The 18788-nt window shown below is 37.8% G+C and overlaps 1 protein-coding gene across 1 annotated transcript in view; it reads right to left on the bottom strand.

The window, feature by feature from the left end:
- LOC134675158 (probable sodium/potassium/calcium exchanger CG1090) overlaps positions 1 to 18426 on the bottom strand; it is a 62394-nt gene extending 43968 nt beyond the window's left edge. The window contains exon 1 of the mRNA XM_063533339.1: positions 17890 to 18426. Coding sequence (XP_063389409.1) covers positions 17890 to 17901 — 12 coding nt within the window. The 5' untranslated portion in view covers positions 17902 to 18426. The remainder of the gene's footprint in view (positions 1 to 17889) is intronic.
- Positions 18427 to 18788: the final 362 nt, after the last annotated feature.

Raw genomic sequence — 18788 nt, 5'->3', positions numbered from 1 at the left:
TCAAATTAAAATGGTAACCATGGTAACGCCAGGTTTAACCGGTTAACACAGGGTTAGTGGGATGGTGCAAGTGGCGCTAATACAGCTAATACGACTTAGGGCTTGTCCTTACTAGCGTCTTTTAAGCATCGGCGTCTAGTCACCCATACAACCATTTCCAGTCGCCGTTACGACGCGGTGTAGACACATCTTGTGTCGACACCGTCTGTTTCGGTCACAATTCCAGTCGCAGAGTCGTCGCCGTGTCGACACAGTTACCAGAAATGGGGAAGGGTCGACACATGACACAAAGTGACATAAAGTGTGGTCGCCGTGTGCACACATTGTTACTAGTTTGCGACTACTTTATGCCAAAATCATTCGTTCATTCGTTCATTTTGTTCCTGTCAAATGGAAACTGTCAGATGGAAAAATAGTTAAATAAAAATAAGTGACATTAATACGCCATCTCTAAAACGGATTACAAGACGTAATTATATATTGTTTGCATTTATATTACAATAGGACTTCAATTATTATGGGGAATTAAACTGCTCGAGTGATTTGATAAACTAAGTGTAATATAATCAACGCGCCACCACATTGTTTTAGTTTAGCCGGAAATGAAATTGTTTACTTCTCAGTGCTTGTGTTCATAAATATATTATTTGATGCATTTTTAGTACTTCGATGCGTATAACATACTTAGATAACAGAAATAACGCTTTACGTACTACGAAACTTGTTAATTATGATGTATAAATATTGTTTAAGGCTGAGAAATATTGCAGTTATAAAGTAGTCGCAAATGTTTCGACTTTGTGTCGACTCTGTGTAGACACATGACACGCGCTGTCAAAAGTAATAACAAAGTTACTGGATTTGCAAAATGGCTCCTTGTGTTCATTTGTTTTCAGATATTCTCAAAGTGTAAAAATGACGTGGTCAGAGATGGGACTTAATAGATTAACTGTTTATTCGACTAAGGCCCACTTGCACCGTCCCACTAACCCAGGTTTAACCAGTTAACCCCGGGTTAGTGGAATGGTGCAAGTGGCGCTAATTAATGGAATAAAAAAAGTTTATCCTCAAATTTTAATCACGATTAGTTTAGTCGACCTAACATAGATTGAAATTGAATTAATCTGAACATTAATCGAATAAATTATCGATTAAATCTCGGTTGGAAGTTGACAGGGGGCCATTTTTGTACGTAAAAATAATAGAAATGTCTTGCATGCAGATGGTAGCCAAATACTTTGTCATAAAAGTTGTCATGGGTGTCGTTTTATAGGTTTTGGGGGGCGCAGATTTAGAAAATGATGACCATTTTGGATTCCAAAATGGCGGCCATGCACTGTGTCATAAAAGTCGTCATGGATGTCGTTTTATAAGTTTTAGGGGGCCCCAATTTTGAAAATGATGACCATTTTGGAATCCAAAATGGCGGCCATGCACTATGCCATAAAAGTCGTCATGGGTGTCGTTTTATAGGTTTTAGGAGGCGCAGATTTCAAAAATGATGACCATTTTGGATTCCAAGATGGCGGCCATGCACTATGTCATAAAAGTCGTCATGGATGTCGTTTTATAGGTTTTAGGGGGCCCCGATTTAGAAAATGATGACCATTTTGAAATCCAAAATGGCGGCCATGCACTATGTCATAAAAGTCGTCATGGGTGTCGTTTTATAGGTTTTGGGGGGCGCAGATTTAGAAAATGATGACCATTTTGGATTCCAAAATGGTGGCCATGCACTATGTCATAAAAGTCGTCATGGGTGTCGTTTTATAGGTTTTAAGGGGCGCAGATTTCGAAAACGATGACCATTTTGGATTCCAAGATGGCGGCCATGCACTATGTCATAAAAGTCGTCATGGATGTCGTTTTATAGGTTTTAGGGGGCCCCGCTTTCGAAAATGATGACCATTTTGGAATCCAGAATGGCGGCCATGCACTATGTCATAAAAGTCGTCATGGGTGTCGTTTTATAGGTTTTAAGGGGCGCAGATTTCGAAAACGATGACCATTTTGGATTCCAAGATGGCGGCCATGCACTATGTCATAAAAGTCGTCATGGATGTCGTTTTATAGGTTTTAGGGGGCCCCGCTTTCGAAAATGATGACCATTTTGGAATCCAGAATGGCGGCCATGCACTATGTCATAAAAGTCGTCATGGGTGTCGTTTTATAGGTTTTGGGGGGCGGAGATTTCGAAAATGATAACCATTTTCGATTCCAAAATGGCGGCTATGCACTATGTCATAAAAGTCGTCATGGATGTCGTTTTATGGGTTTTAGGGGGCCCCGATTTAGAAAATGATGACCATTTTGAAATCCAAAATGGCGGCCATGCACTATGTCATAAAAGTCGTCATGGGTGTCGTTTTATAGGTTTTGGGGGGCGCAGATTTCGAAAACGATAACCATTTTCGATTCCAAAATGGCGGCCATGCACTATGTCATAAAAGTCGTCATGGATGTCGTTTTATAGGTTTTGGGGGGCGCAGATTTAGAAAATAATAACTATTTTGGAATCCAAGATGGCGGCCATGTACTATGTTAAAAGTCGACATGGATGTCGTTTTGTTGGTCATGGTCATCATTTTCGAAATCTGCTCTTCCTAACACCTATATTTATTATTATTATTTATTTATTCATGAACAATGTGACAATTGTATTTGAATATAACTACATACTAAGTTGCTTAAATCTAGGTCCTTAAATGTAGGAATTTTAAAATCTAACATGCAGTACAATATCATACGTATTTATCTAAAATAGTTAATACCAACATTACGAAGACAAATTACTAAGGTAGGTTGTAAACTCCACTATAGAATAAAAGCACTCTTTCAGCAGCAGTGTTTTTAATTTATTTTTAAAGATAACAAGGCTATCGATGTTCCTCCACTCACTGGGAAGCTTGTTGTAGAGCTGCACACTCTGAAATTCTGCGCAATGAGTGACTATATTAAGTTTAGGCTGCAGTTTACAGTGTAGGTATTTTCTTCTAGTACTTACACGTGTCTCCCTCTCTTCATTGGTCTCGTACTCCTTTAGACTTTTGACCAAGTCAGTGAGGAGCAGAAGGATGTACAGACACGGGACAGTAAGTATTTTGAGATTTATGAAATATTCCTTGCAGGACTCAGTTTGTGGAATACGCACTATAGTCCTCATGGCTCGTTTTTGGATAACAAAGGCTTTGTTCATGTTATACTCATAGCTATTCCCCCAGCACTTGACACTATAACGAAGTTTTGATTCCACCAGTGCATAGTATATCATCTTGAGGTATCTTTGCTCCACTATGTTCCGTAAGCTTCGTAAGATATAACAAGCCGAGCTAATGGAGTTTACTATGCTTACGAGTTCGTTTTTCCACGTAAGTAAATCGTCTATATGAGTACCGAGAAACTTTACACTGCTTACGTTTTCTATTTTATCGCCACAGAACGACAGATTCAAATGGTCTCTTTGCCTGACTGTAGACCTCAAGAGCATAACGCAGGTTTTACCTGGGTTCACCTTCAGGTAGTTACAGCTAAACCACCAGTCAAATAATTCCAGCACTCGATTCGCCTTTCTGTTCAGAGCCTCAAGTGAACTAGCGCTTACAATTGCATTGGTATCATCTGCAAAAACTATTAGGCCGATATCCGGAATTTCTTTGCTTATAAATTGTATCAGGTCGTTAGTGTAAAGCACAAAAAAGACTGGGCCCAGGATAGAACCCTGTGGTACTCCTCGCATTAGTTTGATTGATTTGGATTTGATAACATTCTCATATTTACCTTCTACGTTTGTAATTTCAATAAATATCAATAAAAACCCAATATCCCAATATCCCAATAGCCCAATATCATCGGCGAAACGAAAGCGCACAGACTTCGCTGGTTCGGTCACCTACTCAGAATGGGAGAGGATCGGGCTGTCAAGAAGGCGTTCTTGGGACGACCGACTGGTAGCCGTCCAGTGGGTCGGCCCAGGTATCGCTGGGAAGACAGTGTGGCGGCGGATCTGCTTCAGCTTCGCGTCAGTAACTGGCAGGAAGTTGCGCAGGATCGGGAAAGGTGGCACGCTCTCGTTTCGGAGGCCAAGATTCTCTTTGGATCGCTGAGCCAAAATAGTTAGTTAGTTAGTTACGTTTGTAATTTCCACAAATTGAGTTCTATTGTGAAAGTAAGATTTTATAAGATTTAAGGCCTGGCCTCTAATGCCGTAGAACTCCAGTTTCGCTATGAGAATATTATGGTCGACCATGTCGAATGCGGATATAAATCAACATCTATGACGGCTTATATGACAAAGTGCACGGCAGACATCTTGGAATCCAAAATGGTCATCATTTTCGAATTCTGCACTCCCTAAAACCTATAAAACGATATCCATGACGACTTTTATGACAAAGTGCACGGCACACATCTTGGATTCCAAACTGGTCATCATTTTCGAAATCGGCACTTCCTAAAACCTATAAAACGATATTCATGACGACTTTTATGACAAAATACGTAGCCGCCATCTTGGATTATAAAATGATCATCGTTTTCGAATTCTGCACTCCCTAAAACCTATAAATCGACATCCGTGACGACGCAAGTTATCTTTATTTTCAGATCTAACAAATTGCTACAGAATACAAAGGACAAAAAAAGAAGCGAGGAGGTAATGAAACAAGCAAAAATACAGATGATTCCTCGACGCAATGGGATGCTTCTTAAATTGTGTCCAGATTTTTTTGTCATAAAAGTTTTTATTTTTCACATATTACTCTCACAAGTTCCGTGACATTTCGACCTTGTAATTTTTTAAGTAAATGTTTTTGTTTATCTGTGAGGATCTCACTAGAATGATATAATCAAGGTATGTTTATATTTGATGATTGAAATACTAACGCAAAAAAAAAGTTATATTTGTGTCTTATATTCCTGCCGAAGACTTTTATTTTTCCTTTTCCTTCTACACAAGTTTGGTCAAGTAATAAGAATTTAGGGCTCTCAATTTTATTTTGACTTCTACAACAGTAAAGCTACGAGGCCATGTTTGGTATCGTTTTCGTATAAATTCGCAGTACCAAATATAGTTATGGTATCACATTGACACCATTCCAAAGTAAAAACATGTACTTTCTTTTAAACTCCTCTTCACGCTTAAACTGCTGAACAGTTTTAATTTAAATTTAGTACACATATATATTGAGTCCCGAGACAGGACATAATAAGTTATCTCAAAAATCATCCTTTAAAGGTGTGAAATGAGGTGTAGGGGGGAATTCAGAATTAACTTCTTGAAGTTAATACTGTTTAAGTTTAGATTTGAAGTCATGTTTTTTTTATCATTTTTAACTAAATCAAAGATGTAGACCATCCCAAATTTAATATAAATCGGTTCAGCGGTTATTGATTTCCCGTACAAATTTCCACGCCACTTTTCACACCTTCAAAAGATGATTTTGGTTATAAGATCTATCCTATGTCCTGTTCCGGGACGCAAACTATTTCTATACCAAATTTCAACGAAATCGGTTCAGCGGTTAAGCGTCAAGAGGAGTTTAAAAAAAACCGGCCAAGTGCGAGTCGGACTCGCGTATTAAGGGTTCCGTACATTAAGTCCGACTCGCGCTTGACTGCACATTTCTAATAGGTTTTCCTGTCATCTATAGGTAAAGAACTATTTTGTGTACTCAGACAGACAGACATGCGTCTGTACGCACGAGTGATCCTATAAGGATTCCGTTTTTTGCTTTTGAGGTACGGAACCCTAAAAAGTTTTTTATTTTATTTTGTGGAATGGTGTCAATGTGATACCTTAAATGGATTCAGCAAGCCAGATTTATACGAAAACGATACCATACACGGCCTAGCACCTTCACTGATGTAGATATATCAAGATAAAATTGAGAGCCCTAAATAAACTTTCAAGAGCGGATATCTCAAAAACTATTCAACATATCGAAAAAATTGACTGAATAAACTTGTAACAAATTAAATTATCTTTCATTTTGTATCAGTGGCCATGTCGCTAAGATGCATAGTTTCCGAGATATAATCGAAAAACCGGAAAATGGGACCTTCAAAGCCCCCTCTCTTCCCCCCGCTCAAGGGCTACGGCCGGGGACTTTTGATATGTTCACCTCCTAACTTGTCCAAACCAAGTTACAGAGTCAAAAATTGTGTTCCGAGCATTTCCCTCTACAACTTTTTGGAGCATTCGTTGGCTGACCTAAGTAGCTTATTGCATTTCTTTAAAAACTTTTCTGTAAAAGGTTGACGGGTGTTGGGTGTTTATATGGTTTTGGTCGATTATTATCATTTGCATCGCCCATGATGACTTACTAGAATTACTTACGAGCACACGAGACACTAATAGTAGTTTGACAAACCTTGGTTTTCAAGAGGTATTTTATATTGACATTTGCTGTCACAAATTTGCTGTCAGATTTAGTCGCAAACCGCACGCAAAGTGCACACAAATGTGTCGACACCTTGTTACGGAAAAGTGTACACACGGCGACGACACTTTGTTTCGAAACAATTCTAGACACATTGTGTGGACTCTGTTACGACACATCTGACATTTAGTTACCACTTTGATGATTCTGCGACTGGAATGGTTATATGGGCAGCGCTATGGAAAATGGCGTCGCGTCGCTGCGAAGTTGCGTTAACGTTGCGTCGAGCAGCAGCCATAGAGTTGACTAGATACGCCGACGATCGGGAGAGGCCAGTGTGTGGAGGCCCTTACGGCCTTGGAAAATCCATCAAATGATTACTTATTGATTTCTTGCTCTTTGTTAACCGACTTCCAAAACTCAAAGAAGGAGGTTATCAATTCGGTTGTATTTTTTTTTGTCATACAATCGGATAAAAGACAGTGTACCTATAGCTCCAGTTTATAAAACAAACGAAACAAGTTTTGTATGTAAAATGTAAATTCACTGTATTTTTTTAACTATGGTATCTCAAGTTACACATAAACTAATTACAGGACTAGTTATACCGTGTCCTATTGTAAGTACAAGTACAAAGTTTCAGAGCAATCTAGCAAGTCGTAGGTAATCTAGTGGCGGTATCGTCTGACTCTTATACTTTGTATACCAGGGGCCCGTTTCTCAAAAGCTTGTAACTTGTAATACAAGTGGAAGTCCCTTTCTAACAAAAGCTGTCAAAAAGTGACATCCGCTTGTATTACAAGTTACAAGCTTTTGAGAAACGGGCCCCAGGTGTGGCCTGTATTATGAGCAAAAAATTAAACTGTAGGCTGTACTCCTGATGCTGACCAACATTTGTTCAGCGACTTTTAAAAATAACTTGAGGTTTGATTTTTAATACACTTTAAAGTTTATTCTAAGACGCAATGTATTGCGAATTTTGTTATGTTTAAGGCGTGACAAGCAACGTCAATCACAATGATATGGCGTGGCAATGGCGTCCATTGAAGATAATATTTATTTTGTATGAAAAATAGGGAGTCTAAATACTTCATAATTTTTAAAAGTTGTTGAACAAAAGTGTCACCGTTTGAGGAGTACAATCTATGTTTTAATTGCTCGTGTTACAGGCCACACCGGGTATATGGAGTCTGTGAAATAAAATGTTACCGACAGCCCATTGTGAATCGATACGCAAAGAGCCCTTAAAAGCACGAGCTGACAAATTCTCATCGAGATGGCGCGAATAAAATACGAGTACAACCGACAAATTAAGGCCAGGATCACTCCATTGCAATTTCAACTCTTTTCACAGGCCAATAAAACCATTTTCAAATAACACTTTTTAGGTGAGCATGTCGTTGTACAAATTTAGACTTTGTTATTATTTACTTAGGGTTGATATTAGGTTTTATATAAGTTTGCTAAGTGAAATAAAGCGATTCATTTGCGCTGTTCCGTTACAATTGAGTTGGTATTCAGATGCGATTTGATGAAAATGATTTAGGTGTTATTGAAATTATTCAATTGTTTGTGATTCTAATTTTATTGGTGCTTTGAAACATTTCAAGGCGAAAATTATTTAATATTTTGCTTACGTAACTTAAGAAACGCGTGTGTGTGATACAACTGGTATAAGCTCTGAATCCTTGTGAGCATAAGCTCTTGATCACTGAAAATTCAGGATTATTAGCTTTATCCATAACGAAGTTGGGGGGTCGAAAATGCCCTGAATGGCTTCGAGGAAAGGAGGTAGGGCTGTGCCTGCTGTGTTTGTTTTGCTTGACTTATAGTTCGTTTTTTTAGCATTAGAAAGAACTTGAAAGAAGGTAAGCGATCTTGGCATGTCTTTTAATTGAAAAACGCTTTTTAAAAATCAATAACTATTATTTATGAAAGCAGAAGAATATAAATGATCGTATTAGATTCATAATTTTTACATATTTGCCGTCTTATTTTTAAAATGTGTTTTTCAATTAAAAGACACATCAAGATTGTTTACCTAATTTCTAATGCTAAAAAAAAATGAAGTATAGGGCATTCCAAATGAGAAAAAAAAGATAATTAACTAATCATTGTCAGGGAAAAAAATACAGTTGAGTTCTATGGACCTGATTTTACATTAAGTACATCTCAAAACCTTTTCGCAAAAGAAAAATTGAGTTGTAAGACTTTAATTTTTTGCTGTAATGTTTTGGATGGGAAAATTATTAATTTAGGAATAAACCAGCCGGGGCTTCCTCCGTCAAAATGTTGAGCAGGTAAACCATTTACATTTAAAGTACACTTAACTTAACAGGTTTTATACCTTATCTCATTGCATTAAGGTTTAAACCAGTTGTTTGACTAAATTCGGCGATTGCAAGGATTTTGTTTGTCCTCCATGACAGATCCAATTCTCGGTCTCAGAAGATTACTGCCAGGGGCAGGTGTAGCTCTGCTTGGAAATTAATTATTTCAATTTTATGATAATCTCAGAATGATGTTCTTTTTCTAAAACTTAGGCAATATGGAAGGTGACCCGTTCTTTGCTGTTGAATGGAGTTTACAAAATAGTGCAGAAAATGATTTTACAGTTCATATGTGCTACTTTTCCGCCTTAGGGCTGGATTAAGGACAATACGTGCCTATGTCAAACATTTAAAGGGCCATATGAACAGTCAACTGTAAAAATATGGGTGCACAAATCATCTCAAAACTATGGGACATATTTTTGTATAAGTTGGCTACAACCATATTTTTACCGATTCGAATTATGAAATAGACATGTATTAAATATCTTTAAGACATCACCAAGATACGATAACGATATGTTTACGATCTAACCTGTCAAATTTGACATTTGCGCGATTCTGGAGATACTCTTGAACGTTTTCTACAGGTTATGACTTAGAGATCCAATTCACATCTAATAGATATCTTACTCTATCTAACGTAAAAGTGACATTGGTTGCCCGAATTGCGCTGCAAAAGAGAACTAGTTGATATCTAAACTATAACGTATCTAGAATGGATCTAGTACGTGTCGTCTCTTGTGAATATCTTAAAGTTCGAATACGGCAGTATACTGTAAAACTCTGTACAATGAAAAGGCAATTCGCAACTCGTGTCGATTTAAAAAACTCCCTTCGGTCGTGTTTCAATTTATCGCCTTTCATTGCGAATTTCTAACTGTGAACTAAAAGATCGCTTCTGAATAAACTTTAAAATTTTCGCCGCATTAATACTTAAAAAAACGAGAAACCTCCAAAATAATTTTGGTTAATAATTGAGCAGCATAACTACCAGTAGGTATATACGTACTACGTATTGATTCACAATCGCCGAGGCCTACTCGTGCTTAAATGCTTGTTTGCTGTCTGTAAACAAATATAACCGGGACTGAAACTTTCACCACCATTACTTGTTGTGATTGATTACAGTTACACTATTAACGTGATTCAAAATACACTCTTCTACTAGACCGCGAGCTAGGAACAGATTTCCATGACTTGCAATCGCCTCCCGTGTGATAATTCGTATACATATACATAGTTGTTTTTAACGGTTACGTATGATGAACCCTCATGGAGGTCAGCTGCCGCTCCACTAGTGGGTTGAAGAATAATTCACGATAGCATCTAACTATCATCTGACAAAGTATCAAGCGGGAGGCGATGACTGACGATATTTGCTCCTGTCCTGGCTCGCGGTCTATACACATAGTGGTTCCAAACCTGGAGTTGAATTCAGATTTAACAACCTGTTATTATTTTGAACTGGTTTTGATACGACCTTAACAATCGTCTTGGTTTTTGGTGCGCATCTCACGTAGGTACAGTCGACGTCAAATATGTGACGTTCCACGGATAAAGGTACCTTATGGCGGTTGCCGCTTACGCTATTATTAACGCCGCTCCAATATTATTGCGGCGCTATGCGACGTAAGCGCCAGCTGCCATAAGGTACCTTTTTCCGTGGAAGGTCACATATATTATGTTTACACTTTTGCACCTTACTCCTTTGTAATAGGGCGAAAAATGTAAACATTATCTTTGACGTTGACTGTACGACTTTCATCTCATTTCGCATGCACCAATCAGCGTGAGCGATCTTCAAGGTCGTATCAAAAATAAAACCAAACCCTTAGTAAATATCCGTACAAAAATACCGAGTAGGTAGTATTCCCAAATGGCTGTAGATAATGTCATCATCATCATCATCATCTCAGCCATAAGACGTCCACTGCTGAACATAGGCCTCCCCCTTGGACCTCCATTCGTACCGGTTGGAAGCCACCCGCATCCAGCGTCTTCCGGCGGCTTTAACAAGGTCGTCCGTCCATCTTGTGGGTGGACGTCCTACGCTGCGTTTGCTAGTCCGTGGTCTCCACTCGAGCACTTTTCGACCCCATCGGCCATCTTCTCTGCGCGCAATGTGGCCTGCCCATTGCCACTTGCTAATCCGGTGAGCTATGTCGGTGACTTTAGTTCGTCTACGGATCTCCTCATTTCTGATTCGATCACGCAGAGAAACTCCGAGCATAGCCGTAGATAATGTATGTAGAGATATTCGCCCCGGCGTCGCGTCGTCTGGCGCGACCGACCTCGTGCCCTCTTTAGCCTTCAAAATGTCGTAAAGCGATCTTCTTAATGCTTTCATCGGCAACTGTTGTTAGCGTATATTTGTCCTGTGGGCTTTGAGGTTAAAATACTTAGTTGGGTAGGTATTATGCGGTGAGTATGCCAATGAAACTCATTAGATTTGAATGGGGTATATTTTATCCTGTATAAAGGGTTGTACTTATGTGATCTTCTTAATACCTTCAACGACCAACCACGCTCATATTTGTCCTGTGGGATTTGAGGTTAAAATAGTTGGGTATTACGCGGTGTGTGTGCCAATGGAACTCATTTAATTTGAATTGAGTATATTTTATATAATAAAGGGTTGTACTTATATTGATCTTCTTAATACCTTCAACAGCCAACCACAATCATATTTATCCTGTGGGCTTTGAGGTTAAAATAGATGGGTAATACGCGGTGAGTGTGCCATGGAACTCATTTGATTTGAATGGAGTATATTTTATATAAACTTAGGTATATTGATCTTCTTAATGCCTTCAACGCCAACCACGCTCATATTTGTCCTGTGGGGTTGGAGGTTATAAAGCTTTTTTGATTAAAAAAATATTTTGAAATCTTGAAATTTTTTGAGTTGATGAATAGTAAGTAGGTTATACTTAAATTGACTTGTGTAAATAGAGAGTGCAACTAAAAGCCTAAAACTGATCAAAAGTGTCGTTTGGTGGCTTGCTTTACACACATCTACTTGCTTTATTCACATTTTACTACAATTTTAACGTAACATTGTGATAATTATATAGGTACAAATGGTAGACAAAGAATCCTTAACTCCACAATACGAATTTATTTATAACCATGATTAACTTCACAACAACCTAAATGAGAAAACTTCCAAAAAACAAATCTCATATTACAAAATCCGCTAAGCATTAGGATTAGGTAACAGGTCACCTTGAAGCGGCCTGAGCGGCTCGAATTGGCCTGACTTGGCCCGGCTTGGCTCGACTTAGCCCGAGTGGCCTGAGTTGGCCTGATTGGCGTCAGGTCGTTAATCTCCCGCCGTTTGAGCCATCAACGTTACTTACAAGAGTTTTATCTGAAAGAGTTTTTGCTGAAGCTATTTGTAAGATGACGTCAAAGAAAGTTGAATTAAAGTTGTGTGCTGATTAGAGATGCACCGGATATCCGGTTACTATCCGGTATCCGGCCTATCCGGCCATTATTTTACTGTCCGGCCGGATACCGGATAGTGACCTCCTATCCTGCCGGATACCGGATAGTAACTGAGCTTGATTTCGGAGTAAACAAATTGGATTTAAAAAACAGACACGGTCATAATCGTACTTGTTTATTATTTTAAAACAATTAAATCATTCTACTGACTTGCACGCGCACTCATTTCGAACCTATAAATGAGTCCGCGCGAACGTTTACTAGGAAACAAGTCAAACCTGGAGAATGCGCACCTGAAAAACCGAAATGTAGGTATAGTTCCGCCGGCCGAATATCTGGCGGCCGAATACCGGATATTCGGCCAGTGTCCCGACCGGATATACGGTATCCGGTATCCGGCCAAACAACTATCCGTTGCATCTCTAGTGCTGATTTTCCAGTACCCTTACTATGAGTCACTGACACTATCAACACTAAGGTCTTCGTAATTTACTTTCTATACATCTCGCTTGCACTAATATACGAGTACGAGCGAGATGCATAGAAAGTAAGTTACGTTCTCGATAGCGTTTAGGTCAGTGCCAAACTGGTGGTAGCCACACAGTTTTTCATGCTATTTATGAGAGTCATATAGGTCGGTACAGATTTTCTAACAAAAATTTATTAGTCATGTAGGTCGTTAGAAACGTTAGAACGTTAGAATAATTAGGTTAGTTAACAGTTTTGTGCATACGAGTATAAGCAACAATTATATCACATATCAATAGAAAATATCCTTTTTATTGGGATGGTTCAATCTGGGTAATTAGGCGCTATGAAATGAAACGAATGAATCAAATTAAAATGGCGTTAGTCGTTACGAGTGATCCAATGCAAGAAAATCCAAAGCAGGTACTTAATAGCGCCTTAATATTTCAAACATGATAACTCTACGGGCTGCAAGCTTATTCAAATCTCTACTAAACGAGAATTATAATTTAAAATGAACGCCGGACTGTTTTAATTAAAATTCCATGTTCATTTCAAAATGCCTCTCAGACTCAAGTCATAATATATACAGGATAGAATGGAAATTAAGCCAGGGATTATTTGGGTGTTAGGATTAGTACACACGCACGCGCACACATACACACTCACACTTAACACACACACACGCGCACACACACACACACACACACACACACACGCACACACTCACACACACACACACACACACACACACAAATGCATGCAAGTTTTTGAATAGCCTTTCCCGCTATATTGTTATTGTTGGTACCTAAACTAGATATTATATAAAAAAGTTTATTTGTCCCTACTTTCTATGTTACAATTTAAGTCAAATTGTTCTTCAAAATTCTAGCTGATTATGTAATACGGGCAACCACTGGGGCTGCAACACAGTGTAAACTAACGCAGTCTCCAGGGCTCCAACTTCATATAAATCATGTATGTGTTTTTGATCAATAAAGACTTATTTATTATTATTATTTGTCTCTCTTAAAAACTCACGGGTATATACATCCCGGTCATTTGATAGGCGTGCGTGGGGATACAGATCCAACACGTAGAGGCCCTTTGGAGAAGTTTGCTGTTATGTAATACACCTGCTAGAACCCATTCACGGGTACAAATAGATACCCGTCAATCGGTCCCAACAGGCGTAGGGGCTATTGTAAATATAGTGGAGAAAAGTGCTGGTTATAGTGATGAATTTTGGCTGGTCAAAAGATTGGGCTATTGCTGAGAGGTCCGGACACCTGCCATAACAATGTTAGTACACGTTATTATTATTATTATTAAATAGAGGGTATAACGATAATATCGATAGAGTACGTATTTACAATTTATTTACAAGGTGACTTCAAATTGGTAATACAAAATCAATGTTTTCATGCATACATCTTCCCTAAACTAAACCCCTCAATTAAGTCTCATGCTTTTAAAATAATCGAAAGTATTTTTTTAAGTTTTAATTTATCCTATTTTTTTTGGGTCACATTCACATGGTTATCCTAAAATAATTATTAAAAACCAAGAAGTTTAAATATTTTCAAATGAGTCTCTTTGGTCATCAATCACCTGTTGTAGTGTGTATTCACATTTTAATAAACACGATATTATTATAGTTTATAGCTGGTCAAGCAAATATTGTCAGTAAAAACGGGCGCGAAATTCAAATTTTCTATGGGACGATATCCCTTCGCACCTACATTTTTCAAATTTGCCGCCATTTTCTACTGACAAGATCTGCTTGACCTGCTATAAAAGGTTATTTTTTAGCTATCCTACGTATCTAAATCATTTTTGTGTTGGCATGACATCATATTTTTGGCAACCGTATTGTGACCTGAAAAAGCGCTACGACTTTTCAAAAACTCCCTTCTCTGACCCTCTTCTTCTTCTTCCAGTGCCATCTCCTACCGGAGGTCGGCTATCATGAGGGCTATACGAACTTTAGACACAGCTGCGCAGAATAATGAGCGTGTGCTCTGTTTGAACCATGTTCGGAGATTTTTGAGCCATGAGTTACGTCTTCGTCCGGATGATCTTTTCCCTTGGATCTTTCCTTGTATAATGAGTTAAAGTTCATATTTCTTGTTTCGCTTCTCTGAGCCTACTGCACCTTAATTGGAGAAAATGCTGACAGTAAAAAGCTTAACATTTCATTGATCGATTCGCGCAAATGAAGTCGGAACCGATTCGTCTCTAGGCAAACAATCGAAGACAATTCAATTATGATCCGATTACATCGTGAGCTCCATTTGTTTCAACGATGTTAGCGAACCAATAGCGACAATTTGAGGGGCGATTTTTCAACCAGTTGCAGAATATATTTCGTTTTTATTTTTTATTTTATTTATTTGGAAAGCGAGCAGAAATAAGTGAGCAGGAGATAAGTTTACAGAGACACTCTAAGGACATAAATACTTATTTCCTTAACAGCTCTCACTAAAACACAGAAATATACTACACTTCTCACTAAAACATGTATAAAAGAAATATACTACACTTATTTAACTACTCTTCAGCTAGGTACTAAATATAATTATTAATTAAATAACACAACATAGATGCTAAGCTTATCAAACAGAATGATGATAAGCTAAAAAGACAAAAAAATAAAAAAAAGGGACACAGTAACGACTAACAAGATTAATTGAACAACATCAGGTACCATGTAGTATGCCTATGTTGACTCATGCATTTAAAGTAAGAAGGTAGACCTCTTATTAACTATCATTTGCCAATATCAGTATTTATTTCTTAAATTACAGCTTACTGTTATTAAACATTATTGAACTTTGAATGTGTAATAAAAAAATATTGTTATGTAATGATATTGTCACATTGTTGAAGGTTATTTAATAGTTATTTGTTGCACCAGGGGGCAAAGTTGTTGTTTAACCGCTGGTGCTAATATTGATACCCGAGCAAGCGAAAGATTCCAAAATTCGAAAAATAGAATCTTGAGCGTTGCGAGGGTTTCAAAGCACGAGGGTAAAACAAAATTTGCCCCCGAGTGAAACACAAAATTTTTCACCACACATGACCACACCAACCCGAAGCAAATATTAAATGTAAAATATCAAACAAAATCCAACCAAATCAAATCCAAATGAATGTTATTAAATATTTATCATCCAAAATCATAATTTGAAAGTCAATTCTACCAGCAAACATAAGAAAACAACTCAAAATTTGCATTTGATTACTTTGCCTCACGTGTGAATAAAATGCAACTTTGCTATCAATTTTTGAAGTGCAAAGCAAGCCTTTCCGAGCTGGTGTGGTGAAAACACTTTTTTTCTTTATAATGCACTCAACATAGAAACTTTAACCAAAGTTTAGACCTAGACGCTGGTCTAGACACTTAGAAATTCGGCTCTCGTCCCAGACCCGTTTGATATTACTTTTTGAGAGCAATTTATCAGAAGTCGCAGACGTGAAGAGTGGGCGAATGCTTGGGATATGAAGATATTGAGCCGTTCTGATTATAAATGCCTTGTACGTGCTGATACTCCGCATTTATGTGGATTATTATACATTTTCTCACACATGCAATAGGCTCTTAATAGTATAGGGTATTTGACTCCTAGTCAATTCAGTTTCTTTTAATAGAGCTGTCAAAATTTATATGAAACACTAGCATGTGACGTCTCAATAAAATTACCTACTCTTTATAGTTTTATAAAGGTATTAAAATATCTGGTATAAAGGTATTAATATATTTGTGTCTAAAAATAACTGCTGTCTACGTTTCTCTATTATTCTTCTGGTGCTTTATTTCATGCATGGTGTGAAATAATTTATTATATCCAGTCAAATAACCTATTGGAGAAACTCAAAATTTTAAAAATTTGTTCCGTTTTTACGCTGCTCTAGGCTTACAATTAAGACTTGTTACGGTTTTGACATTATTATGTTGGTGAAACATTTACCTATTATACCGACACAATAATAATTTAAAATTAAGGTCCATGTTTTGGTTTTAACGTCCTGAGACCCAGAAGCAATTGTTTTATTTTTGAAATTGAAACCCTTAGTTACACAATAAAAGTTCAATAATAGGTTTTGGAATACATTGTACAAACAATACACTCTTTTTGTTTGGGCAGTCGTGTAAAAATTACGTAGGCTCAGTAGCCTCGTCAGTAGTAGGCTCGTCAGTACGAGCCTTCCAAATGCATGCCGTTACAATGGATTCATACAAATGGACCGCATCCTAATACATATTTAACATTGTACGTTTTTGACATTCACGGACCGATTTTGGATTGTAGCCTCGCTATTTGGACTGTTGGAAGGCTCGTCTCCACCTTTAGGAAGTTAAATTTGCTTTGATACGTCTTTGACGATCGTTGGAGATTGGTATGTACGACTGTCACTTCATTTCGCATGCACCAATGAGAGGAAGTGAACTAGGTCGTATCGAAATAAGATCAAATCCGTACGAATTTGTAAAAATCAGAATCAGGCTCCTAAAGAAAATTAATGGCCCGTAAAATCAATGGCGGAATCGATCTTAAGACATGTGTTTGGGGTTGTTAGAATTGTCACAATGAGCTTCTGGAAAGAAAAGTACAGTCAGCGACAGAAGTGTGTAGCAAAACTGAAATTTTTGCCAAAAACTTATTTGCCTTTAATTGGTAATTTCATCAACCGAGTAAACGAGATCCTTACATGTAAAATTCCATTAATTTTTCACTGGGATCTTGTAACCTTTACCGTAGGAGCTTAATCGATACTGATTACAAAGGTTGTATTAAGTAATTGAGGTTTGTATAAGTCAGGTCCAATTACCTTAAAAGGGGTAACTTTAAGGCATACATTAGATATATTATTAAGGTTTTTTTCCGTTGTTCTGCATTTTCCTATGGGACTGTAGAGTAGAGTATACTCAACAGCCAAAGGAAAATGTTATGAGATATGTAGAGCATGAGTTAATGTCTATCTTCAATAGCTGATGGTTCCCAGGCTTGTTTCGAATCTTTACGTGACCTTTTGAGTGTAAATTATTAATTCGTTTTATAGTTATTTGGACGTATGGTTAACTTTTTTAAACAGTGTCATAACAGCGGGACTTAATTTAATTTAAGACTATAATATTTATTCGTAAATTAATAAATTTCGTACGTAAATTTGTTCAAAAAGGCACACACACACACATACACACATACACAGTAGATAATCTTAAAGGCTGATCTTAAGTATATTTAGAAACGAATGCCTACCGTGGTCTGCATGCTGGCGGCCGGCCAGCTGTTCTCAACCGTAGGTCGCTATTAATACGCCCAGGGTATCGATCTTGCCCGGAACAGTTATGTAACGCAGACACTGCCAAAGGTTTCGCGCTTCTGACGTTTCACTGAACACACATTTCAACTTTAAACTGTTTTCATACACAGTTAACTATCAAATTAAACGTTTAAAGGGGTTTTTTTTACAATTTCATGTTTTTTAGTTTTTTCTATTGCTTTCAAAGGGGCACGTTAGGTGTTTTTGGGTGTAAATGGAAGGCGAAAATTGACTTAGGGTGTTTTTTTAAAGGTTTTCACTGTGGGTAAGCACGGCAAGCGGCCTCGGCGCCCGGGGAGTACTGCCGGGCGGCTGCGCGGCGTCCCCTCACACATATACAACCTTTTCTACCCCGTTTAACCTAAATTCAACCTTATATATCACGTTTACGACTGAAAATCGATTGTTTAGTTGAATATGAGTAAGCAAAGTTGTCCTGCGCATGTGTTAGACTTATTTCAAGATGCATAAAGTCTATGTTGACCTGTATAAGAGTATGTTGTATGTTTGTATTATAGTATGAAGTGTTTTATAGAACAGTGACGGAAGCGAGCGTTGTCTGCGATGTCACGGGAAGCAATAGTTCTGGTTTTACGGTGGGTAATGATTTTACGTGCTTTAGGTCAAAGGTTACATGCTCTTTTTACGAATATGGTCAAAGCTTTTATGAGCTTGTCATCTGATAGTGAAAAATTTCGGCAATTTAAGGTAAATTTCTCGATATATTTACCTACATTGTTACTTGTTTTAGGTCAAAGGTTACGTGCTTTTTTTTATGGGTATGGACGAATCTTTTAGTAGCTAACATTTGACAGAAAACAATGGCTTTTTAGCA

This window comes from Cydia fagiglandana, chromosome 21 (genome assembly GCF_963556715.1).
Source record: "Cydia fagiglandana chromosome 21, ilCydFagi1.1, whole genome shotgun sequence".
NCBI lineage: Eukaryota > Metazoa > Arthropoda > Insecta > Lepidoptera > Tortricidae > Cydia > Cydia fagiglandana.
The sequence above is the reverse complement of the archived record's forward strand: the minus strand, read 5'-3'. Positions and strand labels throughout refer to the sequence as shown.